We start from the raw sequence: 17,872 nt of genomic DNA, 5'->3' as shown, positions 1-17,872 counted from the left end.
CTCTCTTTAGACGTGTTCTCTCTCTCTCTCTCTCTCTCTCTTTAGATGTGTTGTCTCTATCTCTTTAGACGTGTGTTCTCTCTTTCTCTCTCTCTTTAGACGTGTTCTCTCTCTCTCTCTCTCTCTCTTTAGATGTGTTGTCTCTCTCTCTCTTTAGACGTGTGTTCTCTCTCTCTCTCTCTCTCTCTCTCTTTAGATGTGTTCTCTCTCTCTCTCTCTCTCTCTCTCTCTTTAGATGTGTTCTCTCTCTCTTTCTCTTTCTCTTTAGATGTGTTCTCTCTCTCTCTCTCTTTAGATGAAGAGTAATAAGTAAGTAATGAGTAATGAGCTGTTGTACTCACGTCGCCCCCTAGTGACGGCTGCAGGTCGCACTCTGCGGTGGGGCTCAGGTCCTGTCTCATCACCCAGATTGGCTCTTTGGGTTCATCGGGTGTGTAAGGTGACCTAACCGTCCGGGTCTTCACTTCCTCGATAGCCTCCTTGATGTCCTTGATGGCTAGAGAAATGGCATCTCTCTTCTCCTGACCTATCCTCACTGCTCCCGCCTCCTCTGAAGGACTTGCAGTTTCGTGTTTCCTGCCCGTCTTCGTTCGGCCGGCAGCTCGCTGTTTGTTTTCAGAGTCGGCCTCAGGGACTATTTCTTCTCCCTGAGGTAGCTCAGTTTCTTCTTCTATGGTGTCTCCTGCAGCATGATGAAGACTGTGAGTGCTTAGGCTCTCCTTGACCTCGGCCATAACGTGGTCAACGTCCTCCTCCTGGTCACAGCTGTCGGCACGAGGGTACGGGGCAAATTCCGCCTCCTTTTCTGGACTGTCAGACTCTCCGTCCGAGCGCTCGTCGTAGTGACGTAAACGGGAGCCCACCGCCTCCTGCTGGTGGTAGTCTCCGCCCCCTGCCCGGCCCTCAAACAGCTGGAAGCCAGCCCTCCTCTGCTGGAGGGACTCCGCTCCACCTGCTGCAGGAGAACCTGAAGTCGGAGCATCGCAAATTTCCTCGTAAACATGCTCAGAGAGCGAGTAAATGTCGTACGGCTCAGAGTAGGCCTCGTCTGCCAGTTCAGCATCTAAACTGTCCAATCTCTGATTGGCTGACACGTCCTCCCGCCCCCCAGGGGCGCTGAGTGGCTGCGTGTAGACGTAGTTGGAGTATCCAGCATTCGGCATCTCATCGGCTGCTTCCTGTATGTGGGGGTTCTGGATGTCAGGCAAGGGGTCCCGTGGGGGGGGCTGAGGAGGAAAGTGAGGATGTGGATGAAGGTGTTGCTGTTCAGCCTCAGCACTCTCAGTGTATCCCTCTGCCTCTGGTCGTAGCTGGACTCCATAGTTCCCCGCCTCGTCCTCAGGATCAAGAGACATGATGAGCGGCCCATCATCACCCTCGGCCCGGTCCGTGTGGGTGTGGAAGCCGCTCTCTGTGCTGGCGGAGCGGGCCAGTGCTGAGTCGTCGCGCTCTCGCTCATCGTCCTCAGTGTGGAGCTGCTTCTCCTGCTGCTGAGCTCGCTCTGCCTCCCTCTGCTGCCTCTGCCTGTGCCGCTGCTGCTGGGCCCTGACCCGGGCCTCGCTGTCCCCTTGTCTACGGTATCGGGTCACTGCAGGTCTGGGAATGGGCTGGGGGGGCTGGGGGTATTGAGCTCCTTGGTGCAGCTCAATGTCTGTTTCCTCCTGTGGGCGGAGCTGTGGGGCTCTCACTCTGCTTCCAACACCTACTGCTCCTTCACAGCGCCTGTAGCGCTTCTCCTGGTTGCTATGGTTACGGGAACGGCTGTTGTGGTTGCTCTGGTGATGGCGTGGAGGGACGTCAGTCTCCTCTGTCACCTCCTGGCCGAGCTCCGCCTCCTGGCGGTTCATGGCGGTCAGTTCTCGAGGTTCAGTGACAGAGCAGAGACAGAAGGAGGTTTCAGGAGTCCATTATCAGCGGGTGTGAGGTCAGAGCAAAGGATTCTGGGAAGAGACTGAGGATGGAGACAGAGAGGGAGAACACGTCAGGAAAGTGTTTATAGAATCCGACACTGATTGGTATGTTTTTGAAAAATAGGAGGAGCCAAAGTCTTGTGATGTAGCGGCTCCTCACCCGCTAACTGCTGACATTCTGTAGTTAACATGCAACTCACTCAAACATGCTAATGCATATACATAAGGCGGCTGTGGCTCAGTGGTAGAGTCGGTCGTCTTTCAATTGGAAGGTCGGAGGTTCGATCCCCAGCTCCCTCAGGCTACATGTCGAAGTGTCCTTGGGCAAGACACTGAACCCCAAATTGCCCAAATATGAATGATTGACAGTTGGGCACTTTACGTAGCAGCCTCTGCCTTCAGTGTGTAAATGGGTGAATGTGATATGTAGTGTAAAAGCAGCTTTGAGTGGTCGCAAAGACTAGAAAAGCGCTATATAAGTACAGTCCATTTACCATTTAGGGCTGTCAAAGTTAACATGTTACTAACTCGTGAATGCAGATTTCCTTTAACGCCACAAATTATTTTAACGCACGTTCTATTATTATGACCCTCCACCCTTAAGCTTATAAAAGGTGCAGATGTCATTCGATAACGATCGATCGTTTCGATCGCTACGTCATTAATAACGTCCCTTGTGCACACGCGGCTCACGTGCTGTGAGAACTGAATTGTGAGAGAAAATATTGAACTTTAGTGACTTAATCAAACAGACTGCTGATGAAGACAGTCAACACAGCAGACAGAGAGACAGAAAGGAAGAGGGGGCGGGGCCAGAAGCTATGCAGAGAGCAGAGCTGCAGGTGTGTTGGGGGACTGAAGCAAAGCAATGTGATCAGATTAAAGTAGTTTGTGAATTAAAACGTGAATTAAGGCGAAAGAGAGAGCACAATTGAACTGTGGAAGTAAGAAATAAGACTCTAGAAAGAGGGTAATCCAGACTGAGTAAGTCTACATGTGATGTGCTTCTCACACAAATCATTGATCTATGTGATGATTGCCATGTTATGATTTCAGCATATTTTTTGAGCATGCAGTACCTTTTAGGTTATTCTGTAGAATATTCTGGACTGTATTTGTCATTGTTTTGGAATGTTGCAATAATAATAAACATAATAATAAAAAAATAATAATTTGCATAAAGGAAGCATTAAATATTGTAATCGATTGTCAGCGCTAATATGTATATACATATATATATATATATATATATATATATAAATATGTATAGACATATATACATACTTACACTGATGCTGTATGACGCCCTCCTGTGGTCACATGGATGTAATATTCACCCATTCACACACTGATGGCAAAGGCCAATCTCCAATCAGATCTATGCACATTCATACCCGTTGGCTATGCCACCAGGAGCAATGTGGGGTTCAGTGTCTTGCCCAAGGACACTTCGACATGTAATAATAATAATATAATGATAATAATAATAATAATTTTACTTATAAAATCATGACCTGCATGAGAGGGAGTTCAGTCCATGATGGGCTTACAGTCACAGACACTTTGTACAGTTACAAAGTGTCCAATTTCCCTCAACAAGTCCGACCATGAACTTTCTTTTGAACTGAACACTTTTTATCATCGTTTTAATACCCATGATTTTAGTCAGGAGCAGTCTATTGTATTGTATTGTCCACTGTTGTTGTGTTTGCTGTTTGTACTGCTTGCTGTGAAACAAATTGTCCCTTGGGGATAATAAAGTAACCTTAACCTTAACCTTAAGATCAATCACAGAAGAGTCAAAAACATCAACACAAGGAATAAAAAAAGCATAGAAAACACAAACTAGATATACACAACACGTGGTATAAGTAAAATATATAAAAACATTAAAAGACACAAACACAGTAATAAAGCAGCCTATTTGGAACAGGAAGGCTCGAATGCTCGTCTGTAAAAGTGTGTTCTGAGTTGAGACTTAAAGGAGTCGACAGAGGGGGCGGATCTGATTGAAAAGAGCAGGCTGTTCCACAGTCTGGAGGACATGACTGCGAATGCGCGGCCACCTCTGAGTTTAAGTCTAGAGCGCGGGATGGCCAGAAGGTTCATGTCGGACGATCTGAGGGGCCTGGAGGTAGTGTAAGGGCTTAAGATTTCTGTGATATAGGACAGGGCCCTTCATTTACTGCTTTATAAGCAAACAGTTACAGTAACACCTTAAAATCAATTCTGAGGCGTACTGGAAGCCAGTGAAGAGAGGCTAGAATAGGAGTAATATAGTTCCTTTTCCTAGAACCAGTCAAAGGCCTGGCAGCAGCATTTTGTACCAGCTGCAGGTGGGACAAGGACGACTGGCGGATCCCAGTAACCAGGAAATTACAGTAATCAATCCTGGAGGGGATGAAAGCATGGATAACTTTTTCTAGATCAAAGAAAGAGAGGAAAGTTTTTATTGTGGAAATGGTCCGATGCTGAAAGAAACCGTATTTTACTGCTGCTTTTACCTGATTGTTAAAAGTAAAGGCGGAGTCAAAGATCACGCCATGGTTCTTTGCAAATGGCTTAAGGAAGGTGGACAGCTGACCTAAGCTCAAATCGAATCTGGGGGGGGCGAAAAAATGACTTTGTATTTGTTGTCATTCAGTTGGAGGAAATTTTGAGCATCCAGCTTTTTATCTCTTCAAGGCATTCTCTGAGGCAATTTTGATTAATGTTACTGTTTAGTGTTGGGGAGATACAGCTGGGTGTCCTCACTGTAGCAGTGGCAGGAGATGTTGTGCCTCTCTATGATTTTGGTTAATGGCAGCTTATAAATGGAAAAGAGAATAAAGTCTAGGATGGAGCCTTGTGAGACTCTGCAGGATAAGTTGGCTCTAGAGGAGGTAGAGTTGCCTACATTTACAGAGAAAGTGACAAGTAGGTCATTATGGACTTTCAGTATTGCAGACTCTGTACTGTGAGCTGCCCAGAGACCTGACTGGAATTTATCTAGGATGTTGTTTTGGTCAATATGTGGCAATAGTTTGGAGAAACAACTTTTTCTCGGATCTTGGACAGGAAGGGTAGTTTTGAGATGGGTAATCCAGTGTCTAAGTTGGGCTTTTTTAGAAGGGGCTGGACCACAGCATGTTTAAAACAGGAGGGAACGGAACCAGAGGCCAGAGAGCTGTTTATAATGGAAAGGATGCTGGGACCTATGATGTCAAAGGCCTCCTTAAGGAGACGAGTGGAGTGGAGACTATGTCAAGGGGACAGGTAGCAGCTTTCATGCTAAAAACAATCTTCCTGAGTGAGGCTAAGGAGATCGGTTGGAGTTTAACTGGGCAAAGCAGACTAGAGAGACAGTTAGGTCTCTGGTTAGGGCCACAATGTTTGCATTAAGAGGGGGGCAAGTGAGAGAGTTTATAGTGCTGAAGAGGACCTTAGGATCATGGCAGTTCTGAAAAATGTTTTGCTCTTGCTAGCTTAACTACTTTTTTTTATCAGCTGGTCTCTCAAAGATGCCAAACGAAACTGGGAGCTTATCCTGCTTCCACCTTCGCTCTGCTTTTCAACATCGCCTCCTTAGGGCTATAGTGGTGTTGTGAAACCAAGGCTGAGATTTAGGCTTAGGCATTTTTATTTTGAGGGGAGCAACAGGGTCAAGAATGATGGAGCAGTTGGTATTGAACAAGGAAACAAGATCCTCTGTGCTGAGTTGGGAGGAGAATACTGGCAGTGGAAGGTTTGATGTAGCGAGAGCAACAAGGAGGAGAGCTTTTGAAGGCAAGACAGACAGGGAAACATTAAACACAACAGCACTGTGATCTGAAAGACATGGGTCAATTATTTCTACATTGTGAACAGGAACACTGGATGACAAAACCAAGTCAAGTGTATGACCTAGGTTATGAGTTTGGTCAGTAATATGTTGGGTGAAGTTAAAGGATTCAATCAGGTGCATAAATTCAGAAACCAGTGGTTTTGTTGGACAGCAACGAATCACCAAGAATACAAACTCTATCAAAGCTAGGCATGAACTGTGATAGGACGTCTGCAAATTGCGGGAAAAACATTTTTTGAGGCTTTGGCAGACGATACATAGGGGTGATTAATAATGGATTTGCTGTTCCTACTTCAATGCACTGTATTTCAAAACTTGAGAACGAACAGTTCAGACTGCTGTTTGGGAATGTTGTTTGTTTTCTATTATGATATTCTTTAATTTCTATGCCATTGTGAATGAAAATGCTGTCTATTTCTGGATGGGAATTTATTATGTTGACTGTAGCAGTCAGGGATCGAACTACCAACCTTTAGATTGAGAGATGACCGACTCTACCACTGAGCCACTCACCCATTCATACACTGATGGCAATGACCTAAGTGCCCATCTCTAATCAGATCTATGCCCATTCATATACCCACAGGCAGGTAACATAACTGCAGACCCCTCACACCCCGGACACAAACTGTTTACACTCCTCCCCTCCAGCAGGCGTTACAAAGAACTGTACATCAAAACATCCAGACACAGGAACAGTTTGTTCCCACAGGCTGTCACTCTGACGGACACTGAACAGTCACAGAGCGTCAGAACAATCAGTGTGGAAAAACCCGTCACCTGTAAATAAGACTGTCTATTGTTTATCTCATCATATGGACGCACATTTTATTCATCTAAATATCATCCGTCATCTGGCACGAATCTATGCAGTTTTTTTTTACTGTAAATACTGGAAACTATCTACCTCATGTAAATTAACCCATCTGTAACATAATTACATATTTTTCCTAAATCATATATCATCATATATGTTTCAGCATCTATTCATTGTCTTTCGTAGGCTTGCAGATACTAGTTTAATATTAAGTGTTGAATGTAGGCTTGTACGTATTTGTTTAATATTTAATATTTAATATTTAATGTGCAAGTGTACAAAAAGAGCAAAGTAAATTTGGTCACTGTCAGAGTCTCAGATTGGAAACGGAGGATTAGCAGCACTTCTTCAGTAAATCAATTAATAACTTTAATCGATCCTTCGATCAGCTCGTCTTACAGACCCAGAGCTCGGCGTACCTATGTGGTGTCATCTTTACCAATAAAGTCTGTTACTGATTCGTATCGGTCAATCTTTACACCCCTTCAATAAGTAAAATGTATGAATGTTACAGTCATGTTTCATGGTGAACACATTAATGCGAGTGTCCTTCATGAATACAAATATTTGTAAATGAAGGTGAAACTTAAAGTTTCCATCAGAAACAATGAAATATCTAGAAACACAAAAAACGTTCAGACTTCATGTTTCTGTTGGACTGAAGCTTCGGTCTGATCACCTTCACCCAGTTACACCTTACACTCATCATTTACCATGTCTTCACTCACTGTGTCACCTCTATACTACTTAGTGTAGAAGCATTGGGCTTCATGATCAAACTACGTTTCATGATCATACTGAAGTTTTATCATCACTTCAGTCCGTGATCAACCGGTCCCTCCCTCCCTCTGTGCTTGAGCTCTCCCCCTCTCAGTACTGCGAGTCTGCATCACAGTTTCTATTATATGATGTTGTTGAAAGTCTAATGAAGGTGAATGAGGCTTGTATATTCGTAAGCTTCAAGGGCGATCGGACACAGGTTCTGACAGGCAGTGCACAGAGGCAATGCACACGGTGTCATCATCATCATCAACCACGTCAATATCATCATTATTATGAATATCATAATCAACATCAACAACATCCTCAATGTCATCATCATCAGTAGCATCAATAGCATTAAGGTCAGAGGTGTTCATAAAGAGCTGGGTCTTTAGCTTCTTCTTAAAGGTGAAAGGGCCTCTGCAGACCGAATGGAGTTTGATAGCTTGTTCCACTACCGGGGGGCAACAGAGGAGAAGAATCTAGTTAGAGACCTTGTTGTAATGGGAGTACCAGGCACCTTTCATTGGCAGAGCGTAGTGGGCGGAGTGTAGACTTGGATGAGGGCATTCAGGTAGGCAGGAGACGTTTTTGTTGCTGTTTTGTAAGCGAGCAACAGGGTTTGAATTTGATGTGAGCGACAGCTGGGAGCCGGTGGAGGGATATGAGCAATGGAGGGATATGAGCAGTGGAGGGATATGAACAGTGGAGGGATATGAACAGTGGAGTGACATGTCATGATCATTATAGGGCGGCTGTGGCTCAGTGGTAGAGTCGGTCGTCTTTCAATCGGAAGGTCGGAGGCTCCCTCAGGCTACATGTCGAAGTGTCCTTGGGCAAGACACTGAACCCGAAATTGCTCCCGGTGGCATAGCCAACAGGTATGAATGTGATATCTGATTGACAGTTGGGCACTGTACGTAGCAGCCATCAGTGTATAAATGTGTGTGTGAATGGGTGAATGTGATATGTAGTGTAAAAGCAGCTTTGAGTGGTCGAAAGACTAGAAAAGCGCTATATAAGTACAGTCCATTTACATGTGCTGTTTTGGGTTGATTGAAGACCAGTCGCGCTGCTGCGTTCTGGATCATCTGCAGAGGTTTTAATGTGCATGCAGGAAGGCCTGCCAGGAGGGAGTTGCAGTAATCAATGCATGATATTACGAGGGCCTGTACCAGCAGGTGTGTTGCATGCTCTGAAAAGTAGGGTCTGATCTTCCTGATGTTATACAGGGTAAATCTATATGACCGAGCAATCAAGGCCACATGAGGCTTAGCTGGTCATCAATTATGACGCCCAGGATCCGGGCAGACTTAGTGGGTATGAGTTCAGTTTGTCCAAGCTGGATGTTGATCTGTGGTTGCATAGAGGGACTGGCTGAGAAGACAAGGAGTTCAGTCCTGGATAGGTTGAGCTGAAGGTGGCATTCTTTCATCCATTTGGGGATATCGGCAAGGCATGATGAGATTTGTGCCGAGGCTGTGGTGTCGTTAGTTGGGAATGACAGGAAGAGCTGGGTATTGTCCGCATAGCAATGGTATGAGAAACCATGGGAGCGGATGATTGCACCAAGTGAGGTGATATGTATTGTAAAGAGGAGAGGACCGAGCACTGACCCTTGAGGCACCCCTGTGGATAAGCTGTGGGGTTTGGACACTTCTCCTTTCCAAGATACTGTAAAAGATCTCCCTGAGAGGTAGGACATGAACCAGAGGAGGGAAGATCTTGAGATACCAAGCTCAGAGAGAGTAGAGGGGAGCAATTGGTGGTTCACTGTGTCAAAGGCAGCTGACATATCTAGCAGCAATAGAGCTGAGAACTGTCCAGCAGCTTTAGCCAGATGCAGTGATTCTGTTCCCGACAGTAGTGCCGTTTCTGTGGCCCGGCTTAAAGCCAGACTGATTTGGGTCCAACAGATTATTCTTGGACAGGAAGTCAGAGACTTAACTAGTGTGTAGTTAGAGACTTAACTAGTGTATAGTTAATGTGTAGTTAATGTGAAGTTAGTGTGTAGTTAATGTTTGAATGTGTACCTAGTGTGCAGTTAATGTGTAGTTAAGGTATAGTTCATTTGTAGCTAATGTGTAGTTGGTGTGTAATTAAAGCGTAGTTAATGTGAAGTTAGTGTGTAGTTAATGTGTAGTTAATATATAGTTCATTTGTAGTTAATGTGTAATGTGTCTTTAGTGTGTAGTTAATGTGTAGTTAGTGTGTAGTTAATGTGTAGTTAATCTCAACTCAACTCAACTCAACTTTATTTATATAGCACTTTAAAAACAACCACAGCTGAAAACAAAGTGCTGTACACAAATAGACAAAATAAAACAATTAAAAGCAATAGAATAAATAAAATAAAATAAAACAAGAATAAACACTAAAATAGTTGTTTCATTGTTTTTAAAACAATCAAACACAATAAAACAATAAATAAAAACAAACCATAAAACAATAAAACAAGAGCAGAGTCTCATGCGGGGTTGAAAGCCAAGGAGTAAAAAAGGGTTTTAAGACGAGTTTTAAAAATGGACAGTGAGGAGGCTTGTCTGATGTGCAACGGTAGCTCATTCCATAATTTAGGAGCAGCAACAGAAAAAGCTCGGCCCCCTCTGAGCTTCCATTTTGACCTCGGTACCTCCAGGAGCAGCAGGTCAGCTGACCTGAGGCACCGAGCAGGAGTGTAGGGCTGGAGGAGCTCAGAGAAGTAAGGCAGGGCGAGACCATTTAAAGACTTAAAAACAAAATGGAGAATCTTAAAATGGACTCTAAAGTGCACAGGCAGCCAGTGGAGGGAGGCCAGGATGGGGGTTATGTGCTCCCTCTTACGTGCTCTAGTTAGCAGGCGAGCGGCTGCATTTTGCACCAGCTGGAGACGTGCAAGGGAGGATTGGCTGACTCCAAAATAAAGTGCATTGCAGTAATCCAGCCGAGATGTTATAAAGGCGTGGATCACTGTCTCAAAGTGCTTTTGTGCAAGGAAAGGCTTCACCTTTGCCAGCTGCCTAATCTGAAAAAAGCTGGACGTCACGACAGCACTAATTTGCTGATCCAATTTAAAATCACTGTCCATCTTAAAACCCAAGTTAGTGACTATTGGCTTCACATAGCCTGCCAAAGGGCCCAAGTCAACGGGCGGGGGTTCACAAGAGCCACTGGGGCCAAACACCATCACTTCTGTTTTTTCCTCGTTCAAATTTAAAAAGTTCAAGGCCATCCAGGATTTGATGTCTTCAAGACATGACAAAAGTGGTGTGAAAGAGAAAGCATTTTTCTTTTTCAGCGGCACATATATCTGACTGTTGTCCGCATAACAATGAAAAGAGATGCCATGCTTTCTCAGAATGGATCCCAGAGGCAGTAAATACAAAGAGAAAAGCAGGGGCCCTAAAATGGACCCCTGTGGAACCCCATACAACAGTGGAGCAGCGCTGGACTCCAAATTTCCCAGGCTTACACTCATGCTCCTGTCAGCCAGATAAGATTTTAACCACTGTAGAGCAGTACCACGAATACCCATTAGGTGGTGGAACCGAGCCACTAAGGTGTTGTGGTCCACAGTGTCAAAAGCTGCAGTTAGGTCCAACAGAACAAGGATTACGTGGTCACCAGAGTCATTAGCCTGAAGGATGTCATTAAAAACTCTTAATAGAGCTGACTCGGTGCTATGCAGAGTTTTAAAGCCAGATTGAAAGACCTCCAGGACATCATGCTCATCTAGAAACAATTTTAACTGAGCATGAACTTTCTCCAAAATTTTTGAAATAAATGGCAGCTTGGAGATGGGTCTAAAATTGGCCAGCACGCTGCGATCAAGGCCAGGTTTATTAAGTAGTGGCTGCACCACTGCATGTTTAAAACTTAAGGGGACAACACCAGAAGACAGACTGCTGTTAATGATACCTAGGACTGACTGCCCTATACTAGGAAAAACCTCTTTAAGGAGACGAGGAGAGACAGCGTCACAGGGGGAACCTGAAGGCTCAATATGGTCAACCAGATCTTCTAAGAACGACTATTGTGTAGTTAGTGTTGTTGGGACCTCACCATGTGGCTCAAACAAAGGAGAGGCCTACTTGGGAGATGAGGAGCCTGATAAGGGTACTAAAACACCACAAAGACAGTATCACAGAATGCTCCTTCCTTCACACCTAAGTGCAAAGTGAAGGGAAGGGCGAAATTCCATTGAAGGAAAGCCGAGGGCACCCCAGGGGGTCCCTGTGTCACAGCCAGGATTTCATGCAGGTTATAAAAGCCAGTTAAATCTACAAATCTTTGCCTTTCCCATGTGTGACTAGTTGCATTAGGAGGTACCTTTCCCTTCAATTTTTCCTCTTAAAGTTAACTTTAACAGCACCAGCCCCAATCAGCTCCACGCTGATTAAACAGAGAGTTTTAAAGTTCCTACTTTTTTGAAGTAACTTGAAAGCATCTCTGCACAGCATCTCGTCACCTGCAGAAGCAGAAGCCACCAGAAGCTTGTTGAGTCCAGCTGTACCCTCTTCATCCAACACTGGACAATCTGCTTGAATCCATTCATGGATCCACCTTTGTTCGCGCCGAGGATCATGCCAAGGATCGCACCAAGGATTGCGCCAAACACTGGACAAAACACGCGCTGATCACTACAGAGAGTGATCTCAAGTAAGAGGCTTTTGTCTGGGCAGAGATAGCTTAGAAAGTGTGCACATGCATCAGGTGTGGCGAAATTTTTTTATATTTGATTATGACCTCGGCCATGAGATAGGTGAAATGGCTCCATAGCGGCCCCTAGAAAATTTCAAAAAGGCCTCCCCATAGAGGTTACTTTCACCTAGGTCTATGAAATTTGGTAGGTATATATATGATATGATATATGATATATTTACAGGGTCCATACTTTAACAAACTCCTCCTAGAGACTTCACCCGATCCACTTCAAATTCGGTGTACAGGTAGAGGAGACCTCGGGGATGCAAAGTTATTAAAAAAAGTGGTGTGTAACTCAGCTGTACATGTTCCAATCTGACCCAGACTTTCCATGTTTGATAAGGCTCCCGGCCTGAACATGTTGATATGCCATCAGTGATACTCCTAGCGCCACCTACTGGCGACAGGAAACAACAGGAAATTTCATGTTTTATGCTACAAGCTACTGCTCCAAGACGTTACAACTTATCCTCCTCAAATTTGTGTCAGTAGGGACCTAACACCTTGCTTCAGGTCTGGGAAAAACTCTGTGCCTCAAGAGTTGTGGTTGTGGCAGCGCGGCAAAAAAACAGTTGCCAAAATCCTTCACCAATAACAATTTAACTGCTTTAACTCGGCTGTAAATCATCATATCTGCACCAAATTTAATGTGCTTAATAAGAGTCCTGGCCTGATCATATTTGCAACAGGCACAGCGCCACCTACTGGCAACAGGAAGTCACTCTGTCTACTTTTACATGTCCAGTTCCTATCAGCTTGTTTGTAACCCCTTCAGATTTGGTCAGCAACATCCCAAGACCTTTGCCATTCTCCATTTTCATAGCGATGCGTTGTTTGCCACTAACAGGAAGTTAATTTTTCAGGGACTTAAAATACTGATACAGCCATGAAAATGGGTAAACATGTCCCCAGTGAGGTAATGGGAAGATTTGTATTGATTTTGTTAGGTGTGGCCAGCCCTACGTTCCCTATAACTTTTCAAAAAAGCAGCCCATGCAGCACTTCAAACCTAGACTTAGGAAATCAGGCACACATATGTATGATGTCTAGACCTACAAAAAAGCCTTTTAGACCCATATTGTAAAACAGGAAGACCGCTAATTTAGATTTTGTTGTCAAAAAACTGTGTTTTTGCGCCATTGCCAGGGGTCATACTTTAACGAACTCCTCCTAGGGCTTTCGTAAAGTCCACCTCAAATTTACCCAGTATACAGAGGAGAGATTAACAATGAAAAGTTATTGAAAACTTTTACACAACTCAAAAGGCATGGCTGTGGCAGCTCGTCAAAGTTCTATGTCACGCCATGAAACAGGAAGTTGCTGTAACTCAACTATACAGGGTCTGGTCAGCCTGAAACTTTATTTGTATGATATATGCCCCTGCCTGAACACTCCTACAGCAAATCAGTCTTTATCAGAGCGCCACCTACTGGTACAAAGTACACTGAACAAAAATATAAACGCAAATTTTGTTTTTGCTCCCATTTTTCATGAGCTGAACTCAAAGATCTAAGACTTTTTCTATGTACACAAAAGGCCTATTTCTCTCAATTATTGTTCACAAATTTGTCTAAATCTGTGTTAGTGAGCACTTCTCCTTTGCCGGGCATATCAAGATGCTGATTAGACAGCATGATTATTGCACAGGTGTGCAATAGGCTGGCCACAATAAAAGGCCCCTCTAAAATGTGCAGTTTTATCACACAGCACAATGCCACAGATGTTGCAAGTTTTGAGGGAGCGTGCAATTGACATGCTGACTGCAGGAATGTCCACCAGAGCTCATGAAAAATGGAAGCAAAAACAAAAGGGTTGCATTTATATTTTTGTTCAGTGCAGTAAGCCTCATGTTACATCCATCCTTTGCTAGACTGACAATATCACAGTGTTGTCTACACATGATGTTGTGTCCAAATCACATAACAATTCACAGCCATTTTCACTTTTTAGTGTCAGTTAAACACACCGTGGCAGGCACATTTTTTTTGCTCCGCTTAACAGAGAATTTACATTGTATTGGCAACACTTGGTAATGTCTCCAGACCATCCAAGAATTTAGAGCTGTTTTCACAATTTTGTGTTTGAAACATCAGACCATGGCTGCAGGTTGCTTTGCGACTGCACTGTTTTTAATGGTACTTAGTGTGTAGTTAATGTGTAGTTAGTGTGTAGTTAATGTGTAGTTAGTGTGTAATTAGTGTGTAGTTATTGTGTAGTTAAAGTTTAGTTAATGTGTAGTTAGTCTGTAATTAGTGTGTAGTTTGTGTGTAGTTTGTATGTAGTAAATGTGTTTTTAATGTGAAGTAAGTGTGTAGTTAATGTGCAAAAATTGTCTTCTTTGAGCAGCTTAAGGCCTTACTAAGGCAATGTAATTTTGATCAGGAAGTTATCATATTAGGTGGTTTTAATATCAACTGGGAGAATAAAACCGACAGGAAGAGTTTAAAGCAACTTGTAGACACTTTTGATCTGGTCCAGATGGTAAGAGGACAAACAAGAATAACTTCCTCAAGTCAGACACATATCGATCTTGTCTTTAGCAACAAACCAGAGAGGATAATTAAGTCTTACAATATGGTGAAGGTTTATCAGATCATAACTTGATTAGTGAACTCGTTCTTACTTGTGAACTTATTGCTCGTAAACTCTCAAAACAGCGCTTTAAGTGTTCTGGAAACAACAACTCATATCGATTAGCAATACCCCAGGTGTAATATGAATTTGAAAATACAATGGTAGAAATGACTGGTCAGATCAGTTATGAGGTACTGATGTAGAAGACAATAGCCAGTCAGTCATATCTGCCATTCTCTCAGTTATAAATAGATACCAGAAGGTCATTAAAACCAAGCATGGTCAAAAGACGGTTCTCCTATGGTTAAAGGGTGATACCTGGAAACTAATAAAGGAAAGCGATAGTGCTCTTTAAGCAGCAATCGAATCCAAGTTAAATGTTGACAGACAAAAAAATGTTATGTTGAGGAACAAGTTCACCAAAGAACACACACACACACATCTTTATAAGATGTGTGTGTGTGTGTGTGTGTGTGTGTGTGTGTGTGTGTGTGTGTATGTGTATCCAAATTGTAATAGATCCAATAGAATTGAAATCTTGGCTGATTGTATGTTAATTATTTATCTATATTATTATCATCACTTCATCATGATCTTCATAATGATAATATTAGAACAATATAATAATATATTGTAAGGGTGTCACCCATCAGACCTATGTGATTTCATAATGACCTATGGACCTGGTTTGCTCTGTTCTTTCTTTCAATAAAAAATAGGCGATATATTTGAATTTAATTGTATTTATTTTACTTTGCAAAATTGAATTAATCAATTTAAAATTGAATTAATTCAAATTAGCTAAATTGAACAATTATTTCATTCATATAAGGCTCTGTTTTGTTAGTGGGATCTTGTTTACCTTGATATTGTGTGATTGCAGTTCCTGCTATACTGTACAACAACCAACTCTCAAAGCTTAACTTTACAGATTGTTCTTCAGTTTTTGGACAGCAAAAAAGAAGTAAACATATTTAATGTTATTTAATGTTGTGTAATATTTCTTTACTTTTGAATATATGTTCAGTTTGTACATGTTTGTACACGAGTATGCTGCATTGGTGAAGATTAACAACCCCAGCATTAAATATAGACTCTGAAAGTTCATATTCTAGTTGCTGAGTGAACTTTAATCATACAATATTTACCTGTGGGAAGAAAACAAGGTGTCTCCCCACATACTTAAGATCCTGTGGACTTCAGGGACGTCTTCCTGTGCCATCAAAGTAATTTGATGGCACAGGATTTGATTTGATTGTGTGTGTGTGTGCGTGTGCGTGTGTGTGTGTATGTGTGTGTGTGTGTGTGTGTGTGTGTGTGTATGTGTGTGTGTCTGTCTGTGTGTGTGTGTGTGTGTGTGTGTGTGTGTGTGTGTGTGTTTGAGGAGGGTGCAACAGGAGTCCTTCATGGGCAGTTCATGCAGTTTAGTTATCATATGTTGCAACAATTAGTAATTAATTGATAAGTCGATCCAAAGAAAATGATTTGCCAATTATTTTTGATAACTGATTAATCGTTTCAGTTATTTTTTGTTGAAATAAATTCTTTTAAATGATGTTCATGGTTTCGTTTCTAACTGACAGAGTTCCTCATGTATGGATGTTATGGGGTTGGGGTAATGCAGGGGTGGGGAGGAACTAATGTGTCCCCCTCCACTCCAGTTTGTTTAGCTTATTTTCACTTGTTGGAGCGTCACTGTGCAGAGTGATGCACTGTATGTACACAGCGTTTTATATTCTGAGAATACACTGAGAATGGACTCTTCAGTGAAGTACGACACATCTTGCGTCTGGCAGGAAAACATTTAAGAAGGGCAGATATTTGCATATTAATTGAAGAGTAGTCAATTTCACAAACAAGCTAATATTGCAGTGGATAAGGGAAGGGCCCTTTGCGTTTTTTTTAATTATATGTAATTTAACATTTCCTAGTTCTGGCTATGTACAGGGTCAATCATTGGCAGATATTGTGGTAGCTCTGGCAGACCACTCGGTCAGTTATTTTTTTACAGGCTGTCAGCTGGTTAACATATGGGAGTCCAGAGTTGGGCCAGTTTGTATAGGCCAGCTCTGAGCTGATTGCGGCCCTATGCCGTTAATGTGTGTAGTTCAGCTAAGACTTTAAATGTAAACTTTCATGAGAAAAACACGACAAATTAACCATTTAAAAACCATGTTGACAGTTTAACGGATAAACAGCATGTGGACCCCCAACCAAACCGCCTCCCCACGTCTGTGTGATTGAGGATCTGCAGCGCGTGCGCACACACACTACCACACACACACACACACACACAAACACACACACACACACACAGTAATGTGTAGCAGCATCCTGTGTGTAAACACCAGCAGGCCGCACAGACAAACACACAGTCTGCTGCGTTAAACGTGTTTCTGCTTTTAACTCGAGCGTCAGGTGACCAGATGAGGCCGAGCTGCAGTCGTGTTCCGGAACCGAACCCTGAAGTAATGAACAGAATCCGGACAGAGGCTGCGGGTCTGCACCTGCAACAACAGGGCCTCTGTGCACCGCTAGCACCCCCCCCCCCCCCCCCCCCCCCAAGACCGGCACAAAGACCCCTGCAGCTCCGGGTCCGTGGTCAGAGTCCCGGTTCTGTTTTTCCTCTGAATGCGTCGCAATGCTTTCATGAATCATCTCTCAGAGAAAAACGGAGTAGCGCGAGCGATTACGGTCCTCCGTTAAGAGATCTGCAGATACAGAACAGAACCGAGCAGCGCCCCCGCCCCCGGGCTGTGAGGGGGGCGGCTTATAGACTTGGGCAACGGAACCGAACCGGACCAGAACTCACCTTCATTCAGCAGAGAAGAAGCTGCAGGTCCGCCCCGCCGCTGCCTCTCCGTCCTCCATCTTCCCTCAATGCGTGTGTGTGTCTGTGTGTGTGCGTGCGGCCCCTCCCTCCTCATCATCACACACAGCCTCCGGTCTCTTCATCAGTTTAATGTGACGAGCTTCAGAAAAATAGAATACAAAATTATTCAAACATTTTTTTTAGATTTTATGACGTCAATCAAAACGGCAAAAATATGTAAATATCTAAATAAAAGTCGTTTATTTTTATCGTTTTATTGTGTCTTCCGATGTATTCCTTCATTGTTTTACGTGTTTTATTGTTGGGCTTTTATGTTTTGTATTTGCATCTTGTAACCTTAGTTTGATAATTGCTATACAAACAAACGTTTATTATTTATGAAATATATATTTAAACCAAACAAATCTTTTGTCTAAAAATATCAAATTTATAAATTGAATAATATATGAGGAATAAGGAAAAGCAAGCTA

At 43.1% G+C, this 17,872-nt stretch overlaps 1 protein-coding gene across 1 annotated transcript in view; it reads right to left on the bottom strand.

Moving 5' to 3' along the window:
- The window catches only part of apba1a (amyloid beta (A4) precursor protein-binding, family A, member 1a), a 68,232-nt gene extending 50,772 nt beyond the window's left edge, over positions 1–17,460 (bottom strand). The window contains exons 1-2 of the mRNA XM_069682599.1: positions 17,382–17,460; positions 342–1,951 (exon numbers count right to left, since the gene is read on the bottom strand). Coding sequence (XP_069538700.1) covers positions 342–1,847 — 1,506 coding nt within the window. The 5' untranslated portion in view covers positions 1,848–1,951; positions 17,382–17,460. The remainder of the gene's footprint in view (positions 1–341; positions 1,952–17,381) is intronic.
- Between the last annotated feature and the right edge of the window lie 412 nt (positions 17,461–17,872).

Source organism: Semicossyphus pulcher, unplaced genomic scaffold (assembly GCF_022749685.1).
Source record: "Semicossyphus pulcher isolate SPU_LCO1_2020_fin unplaced genomic scaffold, fSemPul1.0.p SCAF_6, whole genome shotgun sequence".
In the NCBI taxonomy this organism is placed as follows: Eukaryota; Metazoa; Chordata; class Actinopteri; order Labriformes; family Labridae; genus Semicossyphus; species Semicossyphus pulcher.
This window is presented reverse-complemented; position numbering and strand designations above follow the sequence as displayed.